At 43.3% G+C, this 23,067-nt stretch overlaps 2 protein-coding genes across 5 annotated transcripts in view; both read left to right on the forward strand.

Annotated features, from left to right (window-relative positions):
• cica (capicua transcriptional repressor a) overlaps positions 1-3,646 on the forward strand; it is a 33,460-nt gene extending 29,814 nt beyond the window's left edge. For all 4 annotated transcript variants that reach the window (XM_069176567.1, XM_069176570.1, XM_069176569.1 and 1 more), the window contains exon 22: positions 32-3,646. In XM_069176567.1, coding sequence (XP_069032668.1) covers positions 32-294 — 263 coding nt within the window. In that variant the 3' untranslated portion in view covers positions 295-3,646. The remainder of the gene's footprint in view (positions 1-31) is intronic.
• A 994-nt stretch (positions 3,647-4,640) lies between these two features.
• Positions 4,641-22,232, forward strand: LOC138214473 (glycogen synthase kinase-3 beta-like). Its single transcript, XM_069176124.1, has 11 exons — positions 4,641-4,996; positions 10,139-10,224; positions 12,078-12,179; positions 12,370-12,453; positions 12,925-13,035; positions 13,180-13,310; positions 13,894-14,098; positions 14,271-14,366; positions 15,639-15,825; positions 16,440-16,517; positions 17,532-22,232. The coding sequence occupies exons 1-11, from the start codon at positions 4,822-4,824 to the stop codon at positions 17,591-17,593; spliced, it is 1,317 nt and encodes a 438-aa protein (XP_069032225.1). The 5' UTR covers positions 4,641-4,821; the 3' UTR covers positions 17,594-22,232.
• The last annotated feature ends 835 nt before the right edge of the window (positions 22,233-23,067 follow it).

The following is a 23,067-nucleotide window of genomic DNA, read 5'->3' on the forward strand; positions in this document are numbered from 1 at the left end:
CTTATTTTCCTCGTCGCTCTTTCCTCTCCAGCTCAGGCCACGGCTGCCTTCCAGGCACGCTACTCGGACACGTTCCCCACCAAGGTGTGCCTGCAGCTGAAGATCCGCGAGGTCCGTCAGAAGATCATGCAGACGGCCACTCCGGGAACCTTCGAGCTCGGAGGGTCGGCCGAAGCCAACCCCGCCCCGTCCCACAGCTCCTCCTTCAATCAATCAGTCCGGGAGGACGGAGGGGCGGAGCCGCAGGGAGACAGAGGGCGGAGCCCCGAGGAGCCCAAAAGCGAAGGATCGTAAGCTGGAGAGGACGACGAAGCAGGAAAATCAAGCAAAGAAGAAGAGCAAGAAAAAGAGAGAGAGAGAGAGAGAGAGAGAGAGGAGTGTGTGTGAACCAGTAGGGAGGATGGTCCGTTTCTACTGGCACTTATCTCCACCAGACCTGGGCAGAAACATGGAGGATGGTCACAGATGTTCAAACTACTCGAGGCGCGCTTGAATTGTCTAATCAGACCTTTGGAGAAAAAAAAAAAAAAAAGGGAAAAAAAAGCCTCAAAAGTGGTCGAATCACATGCAAAGTCATGATGAGTCAAGTGCTTCTTGAAGTATTGTTTTCCCCTTTATTTTCCAAGTATCCTGAATATTTCTAGTCAGCACTTTTGCCCAGGTCTGCTCTCAGCACATTTGTACAGTAGTTTGTAGTTTGACACACAAACTCTGTGGTACACACTCTCTATCTCTCTGGCGCGCGCACACACACACACACACACACACACACACACACACACACACACACACACACACACACACACACACACACACACACACACACACAACCAACCCTGGTGCATATGTAATCTCCAGCATGCACATGATCACACGCACACACGCACACACACACTTACCAAATCAGACTGTTACTCTTGGTTGGCAGTCCCCAGGAGCCGCTACCAAGGACCATGACACACAAAGGCACTTTGTCACTTCTTGTGCAGATGCAGTTTGCTGTTGCCAGCCAGCCCTCAGATGCCATTGACTTGACCTCCTCGTCACCCTGCCACTCCTCAGCACAGTGGTCGGGACACAAACACAACCCCAACGACCTCCACTGATATTCCACAGCCCCTCGATGCTGCAAGACAAGACAGCACACACACACATATGCAGTACACACACACACACACACATATGCAGTACACACACACACACACGAACGCGCGGTGCACGGACAAACGTCTGTGCAGCGTGAGCACTCGCACACCAACACAGTCAACCCTGGTCTGACCAAGCCATCGGCCTGCACAGTTTTTAGTGATTGTAGTGAGAAGAGAAACTGAAAGCGTAAAAACCTATTCGCTCCTGGAAAAACAAGAAGAAGAAGAAGAAGGAGGAGGAGAAGAAGAAGAAGAAGAAGGCAGGAGTCGGTATGTAGTGTGACCAACCTTTGCACCTTCAGTTAATGACATTTTGAAAGACTGAGTCCTCACTGGCGGGAGCTGATTATATATATATATGTGTGTGTATGTCTGTTGGGGTCACGACCCCCCAAAAAAACCTGTGTGAACAGGCACCGTTAGAGATTTTGTAAAGAGACTATTGGTTGTGAGGCTTTGAAGAATCAACGTTACATTCGACACTGACCGGACTCCAAGCAGAGCGCAGAGAAGAAGAAGAAGAAGAAGAAGAAGAAGAAAAAGAAGAAGAAGAAGAAGAAACCAGGCTGATATTTCACTGGATGCAAGATTCATATTCCAACAGTAGGAAGACGTAATATGTAGTGAATAAGGACAACAACAACAAAAGAGGCAGAGAGGAAACGTAGAATTTTAACCAAACTTCTCTGAATCTCCAAGTGGATATGATGTTGCTTTTCTCTCGTTATCGTTGCCGTGGAAATAACCAGTTTTACCGTGGCCTGTTTTTTTTTTTTCTCTTGTGGCTCTATTGTGTTTCTTCTCCGGCATAAAAAATAAAAATAACAAAAAAAATCACAAAGAAAAAACAAAAACAAACAAACTCTGGACAAAGAAGGGGACAAAATCAGTCTGCCCCCCCCCCCAGCGCCCTCCTCCTCCCTGCCCCCCCCTCCCCCTCTACTTGTAATCGTACCTGGGGCGGTTTCTACCCCCCCCCCCCCCCCTCTCCTCCCCCTCCCACACCTCCTCCCCTCCCCTCTGATTTCTCACCAGACACAGCAGAAGTGGGGGAGTAGGGGCGTTTATCGTTTTGTAAAAACGTTGAAATCAGGTGTTTGCACAATTTGTGAGGTCCCTCTTGTCTGGGACCGCCACAAGTTAAATCAGGAAAGTATTGTTTTTAGAGATTGTTTTAGTAGTTTAAAAAAAAAAATAATAATAATAATAACCTCGTTCCGTATGTTATCAAACCAACTTTTTTCCTCCCTGCTCTTATTCCTGTCCTCCCTTCTCCCCCCCTCCCCCGACCCCTCAAGTATTGTTAGAAAGTGCCCTTAAGCACTGGTCCCGGGTCAAGCGCTATGTAGCTCAGGATGGTTCTGGTTAGGGTTAGTTCAGGGAAAGCAGATCCTAGACCAGCCCTGGAGGGCAGTCTCTGGAGCCCTCCCCTCTTCCCTCTCTTCTCGACACTTTATCCTTTCCCATCAAATGGTGCAATAGGACTTTTATTTTCTTTTTTTTGGGGGGGAAATGGGTGGGTTGTTTTGTTTAGTTTTTTTCGGGGCAAGGCTCTGTGCCATAGATATTAAAAATCCAGTGCAGTCAAGTCAGCGAGAGGAAAGAGCTGTTGTGATACTATCTTTAAATTTGGTATAAAACAAAACAAACAAAAACAAACAACAAAAAAAGAATCACACAATTATTGATATTGTTGAAGAGATAGAGAGTATAACATACTAAAAGTCAAAGAAAAATTTTTGAAATAGCACTTTTTGGCTCTTTGCTTCTTTGGTGAAGAGTGGGGGTAGTTATCATAATGGGTATCTCTTTTTGTTTCTCTGTATACAGTTGGATGTGTGAAAAAAAATATATATACCGGTATTTCCATTATATGTGCATTTAGGTCTGTGTGTGGGTGTGTGTGTATGTTTTGGCACATGCAGGTAGCGTGTTAACACGACCAACCTCTCGTTCTTTCACCACGCAGCAACATTATCAATAGTATATTTTTCACTGTATTCTACATTCTATATTCTACTCTAGAGACAGTATTTTTATAGTCACCATGACTATTTTGTCCGCCATCTTGACTGTTATCAAATCCAGTTGATTCAGGATATATATATATAATAAATATATATTCAGGATATATATAATATATATATAATATATATATATATATATATATATATATATATATATAAACACACAGGTAACAGAAGACTATCAATTCACATCAGTTTGGGGTCAGGGCTGTAAAGTGTCAATCTGCATGCATGTGCAATCACATGCACGCGTGAACACACCCACACAGACGTATGTGCATACACACACATGTATGCGTGTACACTGTATGATTGTGCTTAAAAATAAAACTGTCCTTACTTTGGAGAAGGAATTTTAGGATGAGCGAGGTGAGTGTTATCTCATAAGCAGGCATGTTGACCATGTGCAATATTTCTAAACAACAAAAAAAACAAAAACTAAATATTGAAAATATTAAAGATCTAACACAATGTCGTGTGGCTTTGAATTCATTTCACGTCCCTGAATTTCTCCGGCGTTTGAATGTTTGACCAAATTGTCACAATAAGTGTTGCTTATTGCTCCACGTCAGCAGGAAATGACTCTTGATACTACTCAGGACTGATTGCAAACTGAACGAGAGAGAAGAGCTGACGCAAAATCAAAAATTTTGGCCGCCTTGATATAACTGGCAAGTCCCCCAAATCCCTGGAACATACACTGCGTACTTCTCCGGCTGGCCTTTATCAAGCATATCAGTGTTAAGAGTTCTTATTGGATTAGAGCAGCCTTTCAGATTCAGGTCATATTGGGTGAGGAGGTGGGCTATGGCAAGGAGACGCATTCACAAGAGCCTCCTATACAGTAAACACTCGCTATGGGAGGCTTATGACAAATGCCTCCCTGTCCACTTCTGAATCCCAAATAAGTCCAGCGACCTTTATCAGATACTTATTTGTGTTGTTTTTCCCAAGTGAGATATATCACTGAATATGATGAATTATGGGGTAAAAAAACCAACTAATTTAACGTTATTAATCATAGTGTTGTTTTTGTTTTTTAAAAGTATTCATTCAATTTACATTATAAATGTTCATTTATCATATTTTACAAGCTCCAAAAGTACTATTCAGCAGGTTTAAAAATAAGGTTACAAAGTTGGCAAGCAAATGTGTTATGTAAAAATATCTGCACTGTTGGAGCAAGAAAGTGGGCAACTCGCCACTTAAAGGGTAAATCCAGTGATTTACGTGGGATATTTTTTTGTACCATTACGATATTTAGAATTTAATTTATATTGCCGTGTATTTTATATGTGACTGCTGCTTTTTTTTTTTTTTTTTTTTTCCTTTGGCCTACATCCCCCCACCCCCCCCGTTAATTCATTTTACATTTGTAGTTGTTTTGATTTGCGAAAGCCAGCGCGGCAAACCTGAGCAACAGCTGCTTCAAACTCCATCTCCCAGGTGGCATTGCGCGCGCTCTGTTTCTAGGTGTCTAGCAACAGCGACCAGCCCCAGACAGCCGGCGGCAACGGGAGCGGTGTTTCTCGGCGTGTCCTTTCCACGATTAGTCGCTGCCGGGGATTCACAATTTAGCAGTCGCTTAAGCTGAAGACGGTGGGGGAAAAAAAACCAACAACAACCCTGACCCCTGCACAGAGATTATGAGCGGCAGCGGGCGGCCCAGGACCAGCTCGTTTGCTGAGCCGCCAGGTGTTCCGGGAGCCGCCGCTGCGTCCACAGGATCAGCCGCTGCCGTGGGGAGCAGCACAGGAAAGTCCGGGGTCCCGCAGGCCTCCGGCAGCAGCTCGTCAGGATGCTCGAACCTTAAGCTCGCCAGTAAGTTCTGATTTGCCACCAGCGTTTTGGCGGAACCTGCCGAGTCCAATACGTGTTATAATGTGCTTCTACCTCAAAAACAGTAGCCGGTATTACGTGTCTGACCACCCGGAGGAAAGTCGTTCTTACTCCCGTCGAGAAGCTAACGAACTCGCTAGCGTGCTAACTAGCTCGCCGGCTAACGGCAGCCACTTGTTTTGTATGTCACTAGTTCCCTTGTTGTCCAGCCGATGGACGTTTTCACCGTCTGGTGTCCAGCTCACTGTGTGTGTGTGGGGGGGGGGAGGTCATCACTTAAACCCGGTGTAACACCAGGCTGTTGGGAATAATAATATTCCGTTGAATCACCAGCCGGGGGGGCTCGCTTTGGTTCGACTGTCCCCCGGTGTGAGAGCGGTGATATCGGACCTGCTCTTTGTGGCCGAGCTCAAACTCAAAAACGCTTCGGCAGCGAGGTGGTTGTTTTAGGGGTGTCGTTGAGAGAGAGGCACCGCCTGGGGGGGGGGGAAGGGTCGGGTCGGGGCGGAAAGTTGCCTAATCACCAAGGTCACCTGTGGGGCATTAGGCTTAAGCGAGCAGGTGGCCGACGCCTGGAGGATGCGAGTGATGCCACGTCCGGCACAGGAGGCTCGTCTTGTCTGCTCGGATGCCAAAGGAGTGTGCTGTCCTCTGCCTGGGATGGAGGCAGAGCATGCATACCCTCCTTTATCACTCTACTGACAGGTGTAAGCAGAGATCTGGAAGTGTGTGTGTGTTAATCCAAGCCTTATCATCCATCAGCAGGCTGTGGTGTGAGTCTCATGATATTAGAGTCTGAGCGAGAGGTCGTCTCCAGTTCAAAGCCCTGTGACCCTTGGGTTTCTCTCCTTCCTGTCCAAATGCTGCAGAAAAGATTTCGAGTGATTTGATGGATGTTTCCGTCAAGGTTGTTTTTTTTTTGGTTTTTTTTGGGTGGTGGGAGGACCGAGAAGCAATTTCAGGAGGCAGGATTAACCAATTTAGCCTCTTATTTGCCAGACAGAATTATGAGATTTGGCATCAAGGGTGAAATTAAACTTGGACATGGATGCGTTAAGGATGTTGTGTTGCCATACCAACAAGGGCTCTGTCCTCACGAACAACACTGGAAGACTTTTCTACAAACGAGATGTTGAGGGTTTTCAAGTACTCCTGCTTTTATAACGGACTCCTGTGTTATCCAAGTCCACAATACGCAGCTGCGATAGTTCTAGTTGAAAAGTGGCCTTGGATAATACAATTTCTGCTTTACAATAGAGCTTTTTTCTCTTCTTTTTTTAACGACAGATATTTTGACAGGTGTATCAATTATGGTCCATTAAGTGTCGCAGTAAGCCACGAGAGTTAACCAAAATGCACAAAAGCAGGACGTCCTCTGCAGAAAGTACAGCTATCATTAAAACACGTGTGCTTTTCCCTACAAGTCAAAATGTCTGCCATTAAAAAAAATAAACAAATAAAACTCTGTGAGGAAAAACTACTGATCAGTCAACTTATGGGCAAAGTGGATTCAGTAGTTGGTTCCTTACCTATCTGCTTACTGGCTGAAATAATTGGTTGTGTGTGGTCACAGTGAAAGTCCTTCTTGCCTGCATTACAGCAGATGGTGCTGTGAATGTCCCAAGGATGAAGTGACACGCCCTGACGTGTGTCGTCAGTGGAAGGAGTAGGACCGAAGAGGTGGCGCTGCACTGGGGCGACACCAAAGGAAACATTTCCACTACTTCTTTTATCACTGACATTTATTTTCTAACGGCGGTAGCCCTCTCTTGGAAATGAACAGAATCAGCTGTGGAACTGATGAGGTCGTGATGAGCTAACATGGTTTGATCTTCGGTTTAGATTTTGCATCCAAAAAGAAAAGAAACTGGACTTCCTGACGTAAATCCGAACAGTTCCCCACATAGTTGTATAATTTACCTTGGCTGCTGCTGTCACAGTGTCAGAGCAGTTGTTCCATTATTCACTGTCCGTGGAGCAGCTCCAGGATTTGTCTCTGAGCAACAGCATCATCACAGTCGGTCTCCTCACTGCTGAGCTTCGGGGAAAATGTAAAAAAAAACAAAAACTTGAGCTATAAAATATTATTGTGGAAGAAAACGATTTACACATTCTTCTTCTTTAGTAAAATCGTGGTTATCTCTTTGGGGAAACACTGCAGAGACTGTTGGTGATAAAAACATCATGTGACCAGCCGCCTCGGGCGTTGTGGTATACAAGGTTGTTTACTTCCATGAGGCTCATTTCCCCACAATTGCTTTATGTAAATTCTATGAAGACCAGCTTACTGTTTAAGGAAAGACATAACCGTGATCCACCGGGAAGTGGACTATTGTGTTGACTGTCATTTGAACACAATACCTCGAAAACAATAGATACTCGATAGAAGCCTCACTCTTTCCTCCCTGTAGAGTAGATGGCCTGGTTAGACTTTGGAAGATCTTGCTGCATTGAACTGCATATTAATAAGGTAAACTTAATTCTCTTGAAGCTACTTCGCTTTAGGATGTGGAGTTCATGTAAGTACAGGGTTGTTTTTTGTGTGTGTGTGTGTGTATTAGCATCAAAGTTCTGCTGGTTAATGCATCAATTTTGATGTTTCTTGTTGCAGTGTTATTAGTTGGGCAGACACAGGTGTCAAAACGTGGTTGGAAAGTGTCCTGCTGTTTTTGGACATTAAATAAACACACGTGAATGTGACAGTTTGAAAAAAAAACCATAAAAAACCGGCGCGCATTCAGGCATTATTTCCTCTCGGAGACGTGAGTTTCCGTCTGTGGACGTCAGGTGAATGACAGGAAGCCGAGTGTGACACAATGCGGCGCCGATAGGAAACCGCCGAGCTCGAAGCACGGCGCGACGATTAATCAGGAACTCTGACAAATCCTCGTTGTGATGGATTATTGATCTGCTGCGAGCGTGCGCGAGTTCCTGTTGTAGAAACTGAATGGCAGCAGGAAAGGAGCTCCGATACCTCCGGCTGTACTCCGATACGTCGGCGGAAAAAAAAAAAATGTGAGCGGAGGAGTCACATGGACAGTCGGTATAAACGTATCCTTTAACCAAGTGTCCTACTTTTAACCTGCTGCCCCCCGTGTGCTGCGCGTATTCATTACCGTCCAGCGGATGAACCCAGTCGTTGGAAGTAGAGAAACCCGGCGACCCGGTCACTCCGCAGGCTTCACAGTTTCAGCTGTAACCGATATCGCCAGCGTGCCTGTTGGGTAACCAGCACGCGTTTCAGCAGGCTGACGGCGGTGTGGATGTGGACGTACAAGAACACCGGGACGTGCAGTTCTGGCTGTACGAGGGGCCCGTTGTCAATAAATGCATTGTGTTGTTTGGTAAACAAAGCAATAAGTATGTGGATACGGTCAGGTTGGCAGCGATACAACACCATGACAGCGTGATGGCAGAGGGCTGCTCTATTATTTCAACAGAATAGGTCAGTGTTGGAAAACGGGATTTCCATGCCTGTTAAAGAAATCCAGAACTCGGTAGCTTCTTGGAGGGCTTAAGTCCAAGTCACAGAAATAAGTCTTTAGATTAAAAAGAAAAAAAAGAATGAAGAATAATTAATGTGTGTTGTATCTGGCGGGTCTTTCTTGTTAATTTCTCCCACACCAGGCCAAAAGGTCTGCTTTGTTGTACTTTGCATGCATTTAACCGGCAGAACTGTTAGTTTAATCGTGGTGTAAAGATGATGAGACGAGCCGACGCATTACCGTGAGCAGTAATGTCTGCAGCGACGCTGCACTGGTGCTGATCCCAAGGTGAGTCAGGTGATCGGGGTAATGCCTGGTGAAGGCGTTCGCTACGTGAGCCGACGCACTTCCCTTCCCGTAAAGAGTCGTGTGCTTTTAACCGAGAGTTCAGCTCGACTGAAAAGTCTTTCGTTTTTGTTTTTTTTTGTTTTTTTCCCCTATTCAGCCCAGTATGGTATTCATGACTGTCTTTGCTCTACCGTCATAATTGCTGTGGCCGAGCTCGATGAGGAAGTAGTTCAAACATTAGCGGCTGCGGTTGAGTTTCTGTGCACAACCTACGTCATATGCTGGTTGATGCCAATTAGTTAAAGGCGGCTCCCACAGTTTGAAATTAATCCAAAGGTCTACGCCCAGTAGGAGGCAACGACTTAAAACAATCCTCAATGGAGCGAGGCCAGACGCGCCTGTTCACACTGTGAACTTGTGTTTGGTAGTATTGTGCTGTTCTTGTGGTCATTTTTAGGAAATTAGTAGGAAATGAGGTGACGGAAAGAAATGTCAGATGACGTGCAACAAGTCCAACACTTAAAATATTCAGTTTATTGTCATGATAAACTAAAGAAACCAGAAAGTAAGAATCAGAGAATTTTTTTTAATTATTTTTTTTTTTTTTAATTACTCCAAGCAATTAATCCATAATCAAATATTTGGTGAAAGTTTTCAGCTGGAGACAATAAAATAAGCAGGGAGGTTGTTTTGATGTTTTTCAAACACCAGGACACCTCGAGATGTTTTATTCTCCTTGTTTGGAGAAATAGATTTTTCAACACTTTTCACTTCAGAATTATTATTTTTTTATGTTTGTCAGTAAACTGTGATAATATAATAATCTACGTAGCATATGGTATGTATATATATTTGACAAAATATACTGCTGTTGTGGAAGGCTCTTATCACTTTAAAACAGTTTATCAGGACAAAGGAAGTGGTTGGCCTATTTTGGGGTTCATTCCCAGTTTAATTAGTCACAGCGTCTTGAATATGAACTCAGCCGTTGACTCCTTCTTCCTCGGAGGCTTTTGTGAGGTTGACGTCCATTCACCAGGCTGTCATTAACCTAAATATTCAAACGGCCGGTGGAGAGACGGCCCAGATGTTCAGGCCGGTTGCGGCGAGTGTCCCGGGTTGAACGTCAGGAGTGTTGTTTGGGTTACGCTGTAAAGCAGTTTCACATCCTTCCTTCCTGCGGAGACAACCAGAAGGACCACCGCACCATTTAACCCTTTCTTATAACTTCACATTTTTAACACCAAATTTTTTTTTAAAAAGTCAGCACTGTTTTTTTTTCTGAATCATAACACTTCATTCATTCATCTCTGGACCTCCATATTTACACCTGTTCCTGCTCGTTTCCTAGGAGACAGTGGGAAGGTGACAACAGTCGTGGCCACACCAGGCCAGGGACCGGACCGCCCACAGGAAGTCTCCTACACTGACATCAAGGTGAGCGAGAAAGTACCACCAAGACCCAACTGTGTCATCGTAAGAAGCTCTCTCCCCTGGATGCACAACTTTATAGTATAAAATGGCTGTAATATATCTGCTTTTAATTGATAAGAGGGATTTTTGCCTTACAAGGCTCCCTTCATAGCCTGCTTTCCCATCTCTTTTCCGACATGACATAATTGTGCCAGTTGGAGCCTGATGTAGCGTCGTGAAGCGAGAGTCTTGCCCTCAGCATCTATCTCTCATGAGATAACTTAATGGCTCTGAGAGTTGGTAAACCCATGTTTATCACACCTGTTATCTCAAAAGTCAATAATATTATTGTTGTCTTATCAGAGGTTTTGACACTTTTCTGATACCTGCAGTAGTTGAAGGTAATCATAATGTAAACTGAATGTCTTTATGATTATGTAATAATTTGCCAATGTTGACCATAAACGTGTGATTTCTGACATCTGTCACATCCGTGCGTCGTTACCAGCTTACCAGTAAACCTGTTTACCGTGGGGTTGCAACTAGTGATTATTTTCATTACCAACTCACAAAAAGGGTTCATTTTAAAATGTCTTGTTCTTTTCTCCATAGTTTCTCTCTCGCTCTCTCTTTCTTTTTTTCTTTCTTTTCAGACAAAACGCATTAAAATCCAAAGATAGATCCAGTTCATTATTTGAAATGGCTCAAAAACACAGGAAGTGCTCGTGTTCGGCGCCGGGACGGAAGCCGGAGCCTTGTTGCACAAGATTAACTAATTATCTCCATTTATGCCTCTTACTCTTCTGAGGAATTGACCAGTCGTTTCAGCTCCGGTATACAGATGTTCAGCCAAATATTACAACGTTTGCATTGTTGATTTGTCTTTTAAAACCAAAGTAACTGTTGGTGGTCACTCAGCATTCATCGAATCAAATCTGCGAATTGCGGGTTTACATTAATCAAGTTGTCCGGCGAATTTGGGGGAAAACTGTCGCAGCGGTGGGTTTCTGCAGGACGTGATTGTGATGGTTGTCTCTGACCAGTCAGCAGTCTGCAGGGTTTTAACGTCACCTTTTAGTGTCGGCTTAGCTCACTAGTTGGAAGCTTGACGGAGGAGATACCAAAAGTAGTACAAGGTACTGACGGCAACTTTGCCAGAATGGTAATCCAGAAAAACCGAGTCGAGCCGGTACCGGCAGTGGAAAAGGGGCTTAAGTTAATCAGCTGGGTTTTTTTGTGTTTTTTTTTCAGCCATCTTGTGTTAGACAGTGCAGGCGGGTGAAGGTCTGAGCCTACATCCTGTTTAGCTTCTACCGCAGGTCAAATTCAGTTGAGAAGGGTTTCATGTTTCATGATCTGAAACCAGGGATTATTTCTCACGCCGTCTTTGCCCATTGTTCAGTTCATTTCCTCTGTGCCAGCTGGCTGATGGTTCCCACTGCAGAGTCTGACCTTCGCTTCAAGACTTTCTCAATGAAGATATTTATCCTGTTGCAGCTTCTTTTTTTGGCTCCATTTGAGCATGTAGCCTTCAACCGATGATACTTGGTGGAGTCGCTGGTGTAAGAAGGGATTCATCATGAACCTGCGTTTCCTGGTTTGAGGGAAGCGGCGTGAAGTACTGACTGTTCCCCCAAAACCAATTTTCCAATTCACTGATGAAGCCACTTTAAACACACATTGTGAACCTACAAAAATTGTGGCAAAGGGAGTTAGAAAATGTGAACCCCATTGTAACCCTGTATTATTGTAGCAGCGGGTTTTCACCTGTTCAGATGAAACACGAATGTTGTTTTTTGCACGTCACCCGCCGGGCTGCGATTATTTTTCTGCAGTTTAGTGTCTTGACTGTTTCCTTTTGTAAAAACCCCGCGCAGGTTATTGGCAATGGGTCGTTTGGTGTGGTGTACCAAGCTCGCCTCATCGACAGCCAAGAGATGGTGGCCATTAAGAAGGTCCTGCAGGATAAGAGGTTCAAGGTAGGGCGATTTCTCCACGCTTTCCTCTCAGTTGCCGTTTTAACCGCTCTTAAAAAGCAGACTCTTGATGTCATTCGTGCGTTTCATTTTTTTGGGGGTGATGTCGGTGTTTGAAAGGTTTTTCTGTCTTTCATGATACTCTTCTCGCTCGGTTTCCCACCTACACTCGTGTGTTTTCTCGTCTCTCCAGAATCGTGAACTACAGATCATGAGGAAGCTGGACCACTGCAACATCGTCCGACTACGTTATTTCTTCTACTCCAGTGGCGAGAAGGTACTCGTTACGTTTCAGCGTTAACTTTAAAGAGAGTTGACGGAAGAAACTATATCATGACAAAACTGATTGTTTTGTAGCTCAATAAAAACAGTAAACATAATAAAACATTTTTTTTTAAAAAAAGCTGTTTTCTGGTCATGCAAACAATTGCTGAGTCACCATATTCACACACTGATATGTCACAGTATCATAGTTTCAGGGTATTACAACAGTGAGCTAGAGGAATTGATGCACGCACTATAGAAATATAATCACTCAGATGCAACATAAAAAAACAAATACCACATCCTGAAAAAAGTGAAGCGACCCTGATAAATATAGAAGCACTTTAACGTCATAGAAGTAACCTACTGGAAACAAGACGCAGTTTATGCATTTTTAAAGAGGTTTGACTTGTAAATCAACCGTCTTCGCAGCCTTGTGGACGCTTTGTTAATTCCTGCGGTTGTTGTTTGTTGTCCTGTACAGAAAGATGAAGTGTACCTCAACTTAGTGCTGGACTTTGTGCCTGAGACGGTCTACAGGGTTGCCAGACATTTTAACAAGGCCAAGAGCATCATTCCCATCATATACGTCAAGGTAGCGTTCCTCCCCATCTCCTGCCAACACGTTTCCTTTGCAGCGGGTTGCCCCTGAACATCTCGCCAGCGCGTCGTCATGAAGTCACTGTCGTCTAACTGTATGTCTTATTTGAGAGCTGATTTTGTGTTGTGACCTCCTCAGGTCTACATGTACCAGTTGTTCCGCAGTCTGGCTTACATCCACTCCCAGGGCGTGTGTCACAGAGACATCAAGCCCCAGAACCTGCTCGTTGACCCAGAAACTGCCATCCTAAAGCTTTGTGACTTCGGCAGGTGAGCTGCATCGACTGTCGTGGCTGTAAATCAGTGGATGAATTGTCTTAAGCATCACAACCCCCCCCCCCCCCCGCCCCTCCCCACACAAAAAATAAAAACTTCTTTCAAGATCAGAATTTGATCCATTCAGTCTGATAATATTTGGAAAGTCGATAAGAGCTGCATGATTAAACATCTCATCAGACAGCAGATGTAAAAACTCTGTATATTATTGTTATTGTGAAACACAGAGATCTTTATCTGGCAGTGAAAGTCTTAATCAGCATCGTGTGAACTCCGGCTTGAAAGTAACCGACGTTCATTTGTATGTGAAAGTCATGTACGGACAACAGCAGCATTAAAAATATCTGTCAAAAAACATTTGTTTGTTCAGAAAACAAAGTCTGTATGAAAGGACTCAACGCGTCAGATTGAATTCGGTCTTCACCCTCGCCGGAGTTTCTGTTCTACAATTTCTGTCGTCTTGCAGGAAATTTCAAATAACAACGAACTCCAAAGCTCTCGATGATTTATTCTCTTTACATTAGCACACGTCCTCCGCTGCCACCGTTTTAACGTGACTTCCTATGTTTCCCTTCAGCGCCAAGCAGCTGATCCGCGGGGAACCCAACGTGTCGTATATCTGCTCTCGGTATTATCGCGCCCCCGAGCTCATTTTCGGGGCCACGGACTACACGGCGAACATCGACATCTGGTCAGCTGGCTGCGTCCTGGCAGAGCTGCTGCTCGGACAGCCCATATTCCCCGGTGACAGTGGGGTGGACCAGCTAGTAGAGATTATCAAGGTGTGTGTGTGTGTGTGTGTGTGTGTGTGTGTGTCCCTGTATTGATCTCGGGACTGCTCGCGTCAAGATATTAACTCGGTTTATACTTGTGCTCACCTGTTACCGACCCAGTCCATCACACACACGCGTCTTTGTGTCCGAAGGTTAACGGTCCGTACTCTTCTGTTTTCAGGTGTTAGGAACTCCAACAAGGGAACAAATTCGAGAGATGAACCCCAACTACACAGAATTCAAGTTCCCGCAGATCAAAGCGCATCCGTGGACCAAGGTAAACAAACGACGTCTTCTCCGAGCCGGTACGGTCTGGAACAGAGTGAACGACATAAATTCACTGCCCTCAAACTGAGAAGGCAAATTTAATAACATGAAAAATGATTGTTTAAGCCGCCAGTCTTGAGTCATTGGTTAGCCTATAAGATATCAGCAGTAGTCTCGCAGGGTTACAACTTCTCCTGGGTAGTTGAAGCTAGCTGGAGTGACGCCTCTACAGGAGGAAGCCTGTAAATGCAGCAATGGTGCAGTTCAAGAAAAAGGTTTTCAACCAGCAGTGAAAGAGGACATTTTTCAGCTGGAAAAACTGCTGACTACTTTCTTTGATTGTGTATTATTTGTCTTTCTACTGATATTACTTCTTTAAAAGGAATTTGTTCCCACCTGAAGGGCAGAAACATCTCATCCCTTTAATAGAGCAAAAGCACAGAGAGCCTGTGGAGGCGTTATTGAAGCCACGCGGCCTTTTTAAACGTGTGAGCTGAAGTGTTTCAATGTTCCCTCCTGAAAGTCGGTTAACCCCGACACCTGGAGAGCGCAGGAACAGCGTAGAGCCGGGAGAAGTGGCCCTTCAGCGTTTTACTACAAAGCGATCAGTGGTCTACTCCAAAAAAAAAAAAAAAAAAAGCTGCTTTCAGCTGCTTCTGTAGACGCAGAACACCTCGGATGAAGCGGTCGTAACTGTGGGTTGGTTTTCTTAAAAGTTCTATATTTACCACACGTTTGCTAAAATGAAATACTAATGAAATTTTTGATTATTCCAGATGTTTAACACGAGAAACGTCTGATTTACACCCAAGAACCTCAACAGCGCTTTACATTATATCTCGTATATCTCTGGCGTTCTAAAGTTCTTATCTGTAATCCACGATACCTCTTAATGTAGCACATTCTTATGCGACCCGGGGGAAGGTAGGAATAAAGCTCTGAGAATATTGTTTCGAAGACAAATATAACCTTTTGATGGGATAAACTTCTTTTATTACTTATTTTAAAGTAAAAGGAATAACTGTAAGAAATTGGTTTCTGATCTGAGTAAACACGGACCGAAAGTCGCCAGGATTAAGAAAGCCCGGCTGTTATACTGAATCTGGACCAGGCCCGTTGCGAAGAATAAATCTCCATGGAAACCGAACCGAGGCTCGATTAAACCAGGATACCTGGAAAATCCCGGCTCAATACCCTTTTTCAGGTTTTGTGAAACAGGCCGCTGGTGTCATGTGTTTCTGTGCATGTCTGGACTTGGTGTGAAGCTCTGCTCGTTCCTCAGGTGTTTAAACCTCGTACCCCTCCGGAGGCCATCGCTCTGTGCTCACGGCTGCTGGAGTACACGCCGGCCTCTCGCCTCTCCCCGCTAGAGGCCTGCTCGCACGCTTTCTTCGACGAGCTGCGCCAGCCGAACACGCGACTGCCCAGCGGCCGGGAGATGCCGATGCTCTTCAACTTCAGCACCACAGGTACGACGCGGAAGAGGAAGGGGAAACCACACGTGTCGTCAACGTGTTAGCGTCATGGACTGCATGGAAAAGTCTGAAAAGTGAAGCCCGGGCAGAAGCGCCTTGAACTGCAATACCACCGAGGGCCACTAGGGGTCGGCTCCAAAAAGGCTCTGGCTCCATTCACTCCCGTTCAACTTCTGTCATGAATTATAAAGTATTTTTTTATCTTTTATATATATATATAGTCTTTTTTGCCACAAGTCATAATGGTGTCGTTCACTAAAGTTACTCCTTATTAGATTTCTGGCGGTCCATCTGAAAATAATCCCGTCATTAATTAGATACTCAGGTTTCCAGTAGTAGGTGGGCGGGGCTTAGTATCCTAGCATGAAACGAGCATTAAAAAGTCAGACTTCCCTCTGTTGTTGTTGACAGATTGTTTAGCTAATTTGAGGTTACACAACACGGACTCCGTAACCTCTGTTTATCGTGATCGTGACTGTGATTGTGACTGTGATCGTGACTGTGATCGTGACTGTGGCGTCTGATCTATTCTTTTGTTAAGTGACGTGATTCTCTTGTTGTACGAGTCAGCGCTAAATAAAAACCTTTTCTTCTATTATTGTCCGCAGAGCTGTCAATCCAGCCTCAGCTGAACTCGACCCTCATCCCTCCTCACGCCCGCTCACACACAGCTGCTTCCGCCCACGGTGGGAAACTCTCTTTATCACTTTATTGTCACTGTCAATATCAAGGTTTAAAAAAAAAACAACAACAAAAAAAAAACTGTTGAATTTCATTTTAATTTTATTTCATACAAGTATAAAATCACAATGCAACGTGGTCTCAGAAGACTTTACAAGGACAAAATAACACAGCTAGAAAAAAAAAACACATTCAAATCTTCAATGTAAAAAGAAATAGCAACCCAGGTTTAAGGCAGTGGGACTATAAACTGTCCCAAATTAAAAAGGTTTAAGCCCGGTCCAGACGATGTCTCCCTCCTGAACCCAAACTGGAAGCTGGTTTCTGCCTCTCATTCTACTTCTGGAAACTCCAGGAAGCAAAATTTAGCCTGCACACGGCGAGCCAAGTCTTCTGTTCACATTATACGGCGCTCTGAGGTCTCCGAGATATGTTGGTGCTTTGTCATTAAGGGCTTTGTATGCAAGGACGAGGATTTAAAATTCTGTCCTTGAATTTCAGAGTGCATCGTGAAAACAAAAACAACCAAGTTACAACCTGGAAATAAAACTTTAAACACTTTATGTTGTTGACTTCGGATTTAAATTGATTATTTACTTGGTGTCAAAAGATGCTACTTTTTTCATGCGTTGGTTGTTATAATAAGAAGCCCAATAGCCTTGAGTTTGCATTCATGAATGGATGCCTGTGACTTCTTCCATTAATTATAGAGCTGCTTAGGAAACACACAAGTCACCTGACACGGAGTCGTGATTATTTCATCACCAGTCCCCCCCCCTCCCCAAAAAAAAAAAAAAAAAAGGGAAATTGTTCCCACAACTACAGAAGGTGCTGTGACCGTTTCTTGACACAAGATGGCAGCACTGGACAGGAAATGAAACCGATTCCTGCACTGATCAGATGAAAAATATTAATATCTCAATCAGAAATGACAGATCTTTGGACTGTCTAAATGTTTGTTTGTTTGTTTACTGTTGTGAAACCTTAAATTCACTCAGTTCTGTTCGTCTCTTCTCCAGATGGTACCGGCTCAGACTCGTCTCAACACAGTTCAGTACCCGGATCTCTGAACAACATCTGAAGTAGCTTCTCACCTGCCTGCCTGCAAGCCTCACCCTTTCCTCACACACACACACACACACACAGACACACACACACACACACACACACACACATACATTCACTCACTCACTCACTCACTCTACAGCTTTCCTCCGTGCTGCTTGCTCTCCTCTTAGATCTGTTTTTTGTACTGTGAATGCATCGAGCAGACCGTTAATGTTTTAGCTGCCAGGGTCAAAGCTACAGCAGGAGATTGTCCCGCACACACACACACACACACACACACACACACACACACACACAGAGTCGCCTGGGTGGTGTGAGAAGTTTCAATAGTGGGGGCTGGTCCTCTGTACTCTTACCTTTTTTTAAATCAACATTATGTGTTTATTTATTTGACGAATAGAAGTCCTCACGTGATCACGCAGCGTTTTTGTCTCTAGAGTTTAGTTTTTTTTTTTTTTTTTTTTTTTTTCTTTCTCTTCAGATTATTTTTTATATTCCGCCGTGTTTTTGAATCCCTGTCAGTAGACGGGGGTGGTGGATGGCGCACCGCCTCACCACGACTAGAACTGGGGCCCATGTGGGTCATCAGAAGAAAGGACTTTTATTGAACTCTTGGTCGGAGAACCTGATGGTGCCTCAGTTCAAATTAAAGCACCAACTCTCACTAAATTAGAGGCAGGAAACAGGAGAGCAGGTCATAAATCATGCCTGGATCGAGCTTCTCTCAGCTTTTATCTTATTTTAAAATTTACAGACACATCAGTTGAGCAGAGGTGTTGATTTATTGGAAAGAAAATGAAGTAAAATAATTCAGAGGAATACACCCCTGACTCCAAAAATCTTTTTACTTACTTCTGTTCACTCGATGAAGAAATGTCCATAAAAGAAAAATGCAGAATATCACTTTATCCGTTTCTGTCGCTGAAAAGACAAAGCTTCCTTGTAATTCCTCAATCGAACTAACAAACTTGAGATCAACGACACTGATGCGTCGTAAAGACATTTTGTGCTCGCTGAAAGGAAACGTACATCCGTTTTAAACCCTCGCAAAAGAAAACAAGCGTGACAGTGTAATGTTGAATTGGTTAATTTGTGCCAGAAGGTTTTAGTAGTTGGAGACTTCAACTACAGATGAAGAGCAGCTGTTTACTGTGGAGGAAACATCTGGATTCACAAATCTCTGGAAGGCCTCAAATTAGCCACTTGATTTTATTTTTTTAATGCAACCAAAAATGTAAAAAAAAAAAAATAGTCTTTTGGAAACTGTGGGTGATTTTGAGAAGTCTGAAGTTGTTTGGTGATTTTTTAAATTTTTTTTATTCCCCCCCCACCTCCCCCCCACACAATCTGTTTATTAATATGTTCCAAATAGAACTGGCAAAACATTTGGTCAATACAGTCGTGATGAATCGGATAGAAACAGACGAATACTACGAACCAAAAGCAGAATCAAAGGCTGAGACAAAGAACATCAACTGAATTAATGATAGATTAAAAAAAAAAAAAAATATATATATATATATAGTTATAATGATAATACTAGCAGAGAATACTAAAACAGAAATAGTGGCTGGTTTGTCTTTAGTGATTCATTTTAAAGGCCTGAAAAGTATTAAAACATGATAAATATAATCACTTGATGGCTCCAGTTGACGACGTTTTTATATTTTCCATGTTGACATAAATTCATACAGAAAAGAAGAAGCTGCTTTTTGTGATTGTTTTAATTTCAGAACATTTCACGACGCTCAGTCCAAATCCCCCGCAGAGAAACACGGGCAGATTAGAAGCAAACAAAAAGATGAATTTTTAGTGGGGAAAAGCCGTCCTGATAGAAACGTAAGAGGAACGACCTGGATGAACGTCCGTCTGCACGGAAACTCATTTTCTGCTCACGCGAGCGTTCATTTATTTATTCGTCTTCGGGATGAGAGATGGAGGCACTTCGAGCGAGCGAGAGAGAGAGAGAGAGAGAGCTTCGAAGTCAGTTGGTGTGAAAACCGTTAGAAGCTGGTCGGTCCTCGCTGCTTCACAGAGCTGCTGGAGGGCTGAGAGAAAGAGCTTTTAGGGAAACGTTCAGGAGCCCGGAGAATGTACCGCTGTGTGTCGCTATCGAGAGTGTGTGTGAGTGTGTGAACATATTCCCACCTGCAGTCTGAACAGCGAGTGTTTTAGGATTAGAGCAGCCAACAGTACAGATTTTTAGTAAGCAGTACAGACCACTTGAAAGTTTGTAGTATAGTATATTTGATACTATTGCACCATGCCTCACACCTGCTCTTTTTAACTGCAGCCATGTTCGTTTTCTTTTTTTTTTTTTTTAGTGTAAGCAAAGAGCTCCGATGCTTCTTCTTCTTTCTTTCTTTTTTTTAATCCCACCTCATTAATTTTATAAGAGGTGAGTAGAGAGCATCCTTCACCCTTTCCCTCCCCCTCTCCCTCCCTCCCCATCAAGGTTTTTCCCCTGCCAGCTGCTTTTTTTTCCCAACCCGGTAACCTCCCGGTCTCCCGGGTGTAGCTCCACCCACATCCTGCTTCTACTCTCCGCTGTGAAGAGTCCAACCGGCGTGTTTGATCACCTCTGCAGGTCGATGCTGTTCACACTCAGAGCTGTCAGACTCTCTGCGGCTATGAAAAGGTGTGGAGGGAAAAAAAAAAAAAAAAAAAAAGACCAAAGAGAGGAATCAAGCAAAGCTGATGTGTCTCGTCCCCCCCCCCCCCCCCCCCCCCGCAAAGTTTCTGAAGCCATTTATTTCCTCACTCTTCCTCCTTCTCTTATCGCACGTGTAAATATCACTGATTTTTATTTTTTTCCTCTTTTTACTTTTTATTACAGAGTTGTTTATAATCTTATTTCCCTCATTCTGTCGACGAAGCTGTCTTAGTTTGTGCATCTTTTTTTTTTTTTTTTTTGTAAATAAGTTTACTTTTTTTCACAATCCAAAATGTAAATACAGCAAAAGAGAAAAGGAAAAAAAAAACACACACAAAAAAAAACAACAGCCTACTCCTCCCGTTTGTTGACGATCTTTCTCTCTCTTTCTTGTAGTCCAGTGAAAACTGTAAAAGTAGCTCTAAACGACGCTCGGCTCGCCTCCTTCGTTCCTTCTGTGGGACCGTTGGACCGTTGAATCAATCTTTAAGAGTTCTGTTCCAAAATGATCCTTTTTTTTTTTTTTTTTTTTTTTTTAAGGTTAAAAATAATAATAAGAACTAATTAACACCACCGAAATGCTAAATGTCTGAAATAATTTAACCAGAATAGAGAACTAACGAGATTTTTCTGTACAAGAAGAAGCTCTTTGGTCGTTATCATATTATCAGACATATTCTTCACCAGTCGGACGGAACTTAGTCACAATACTTCTAATATTTCAAATTTTTCTTTTTTTCCTTTGGCCGTGATCTAAATCTTAAATCTGGTCTCCTGTCTTGTTACGAAGGCGACAAACAATGTAAACTCAAGACGCTGGAAAAATGTTCCAGCTAACAAAACTCTCGATTTTAAAAAAGTAGGATGTAATATTTCAAGTTGAAAAAATAAAAACGTTGAAAGAAGGAAAAAAATAAAACAATTCCTTGATTTTTATCTTAGCGCGTCTCCTGTTCTCAACCTGAACTCGACGCATTCGTCTCCTCCGATGTTGTTTAATGGCGGCCGGCAAAAAGCGTTCAGGTGCATTACTGCCACCTTGTGATGGGAGTAACGCATTACAACTTAAACAAGGAAGAACAATAATCACATTTTAAAATGTTGTTATAACTGTTTGAATATTCGAACATCACGTCCCATCCCGGTTGTAACGCTCGTTGCCTGCAGGTGGCGCAATGTGTCATAATTACAGCTGCAATGACCTTACTTGCCTGCAGATGGCAGACTTTAACAATTAAGTATTGCTCTCGACGGGCAATTTAAACAACGCACACGCAGCTTCGATGTGATGGTTTTCCTCGCCCGTAGGTGGCGCCGGTTATTTCGGGAGTTGCATGCTTCTCCTTCACATTTTGGAACGGAGCTCTTTTTGTTTGTCGCGACAGGTTTGCAATATATGATTACTGTGCAGTATTGAGAAAAAAATGTCTCGGTCAAGGGTTACGGACGGAGGCGCGGCGGCTCGAGTGATCTCACAGGCGTTTTGGTCGGACTGGAGATGATGACGTCACGGCGTCCAGCTAGTTCTCAACACGGGCATTTTGTTTTTGTATTACGTGCTGTATGGCATTCAGAATCGCTGCTAATCATCACAAGATGGTAGAAACTGATATTTGTGTTACGACAGAGCTTCCTGTCAATCTTGTGTGTGTGTGTGTGTGTGTGTGTGTGTGTGCGTGCGTGCGTGTGTGTGTGTGTCCGTGTGTGTGTGTTTTAAAGTCTGAATCTCAAGACACTTGTTTTTAAATTCTCTGAAAACTCGGTTGCGTGTTAATATTACCTCCTTTATCTAACCGATCGATCCCTTCATACGGTGACGTGTCACTTTTTATTTAAGTTTTTATTTTTTTAAAGTCCAATGCTGTTAACGTTGGTGTCATTGTGGCCGGGCAGACCGAGGCGTCGGGGGGGAGAGAGAAAGAAACACAAACTCTGTCTGTCTCTGTTCTGTGTGTGTACGATATGGACTCATTTACTGTAATAAAGTGATGAAGCTGTGTTCACAGCGTCTGCGTCTTCCTGCTTTCGGATCTAAACTCTCTAAATGAAGTCAGTGACGTGCAAAGAACAAACTAAATGTAAATCCAGTGTTTTAGGAAATTACTTTTGTGTCGGTTGTTGCAAAACTCGTCTTGAATATTATTAGATATGTCAACTGTCCTGTTTTCCAAAAGCAACTTTTAATTCATGATTTAGTTTTTTCATTTTTCTACTTGAGCATACTTTTTTTTTTTTTTTTTTATCCCATCAGGTCTGAATTTTAAGATTTAAAAAAAATATATATATATTTGTCTACTTGAAAAGAACGTTAGCCACTAAACTCCCAAACCTGAAAGTAGTCAGCATGAGAACACTTTGCTTGTCTTACATTAAGATCATTTTGTCTTTTCATTTCTATTATTCAGGTGTTTATCATTCATACTGTCGTGAAATCAAACGGTGGACTGACCTCACGACTGTTATGTCACGCGGGTATTTAGGTCAACGAGCTCAAACTTCACTGATAATGACGGTCAATAAATTAACTCGACTTCGGAGCGGAGATAACTTTCGGCTCTGAGGTTTGAGACCTTTAAATATGTTATTCAGTCTCCTACTTACACAAAATGTTGAAGTTATTACTTTGTTTTTTAAGGTTTTAAATTATTTTGACTTCCAGCAGTCCAGTTCATCACCATAAAAAAATTAGGATTGTTTTTCTCATTTCTATCTTATGAAGACTTTAATGCAAAATAAAACTTTTAACTATATTACTACATTTAAAAAAGGGGCGGTATGGGGGGGAGGGGGGGGGGTCCAGACGCATTGAGAGCTGATGATGTCCACGTCTCTTA

This window comes from Embiotoca jacksoni, unplaced genomic scaffold, assembly GCF_022577435.1.
Source record: "Embiotoca jacksoni isolate LCO1_2020_lvr unplaced genomic scaffold, fEmbJac1.0.p SCAF_7, whole genome shotgun sequence".
Classification (NCBI taxonomy): Eukaryota; Metazoa; Chordata; class Actinopteri; family Embiotocidae; genus Embiotoca; species Embiotoca jacksoni.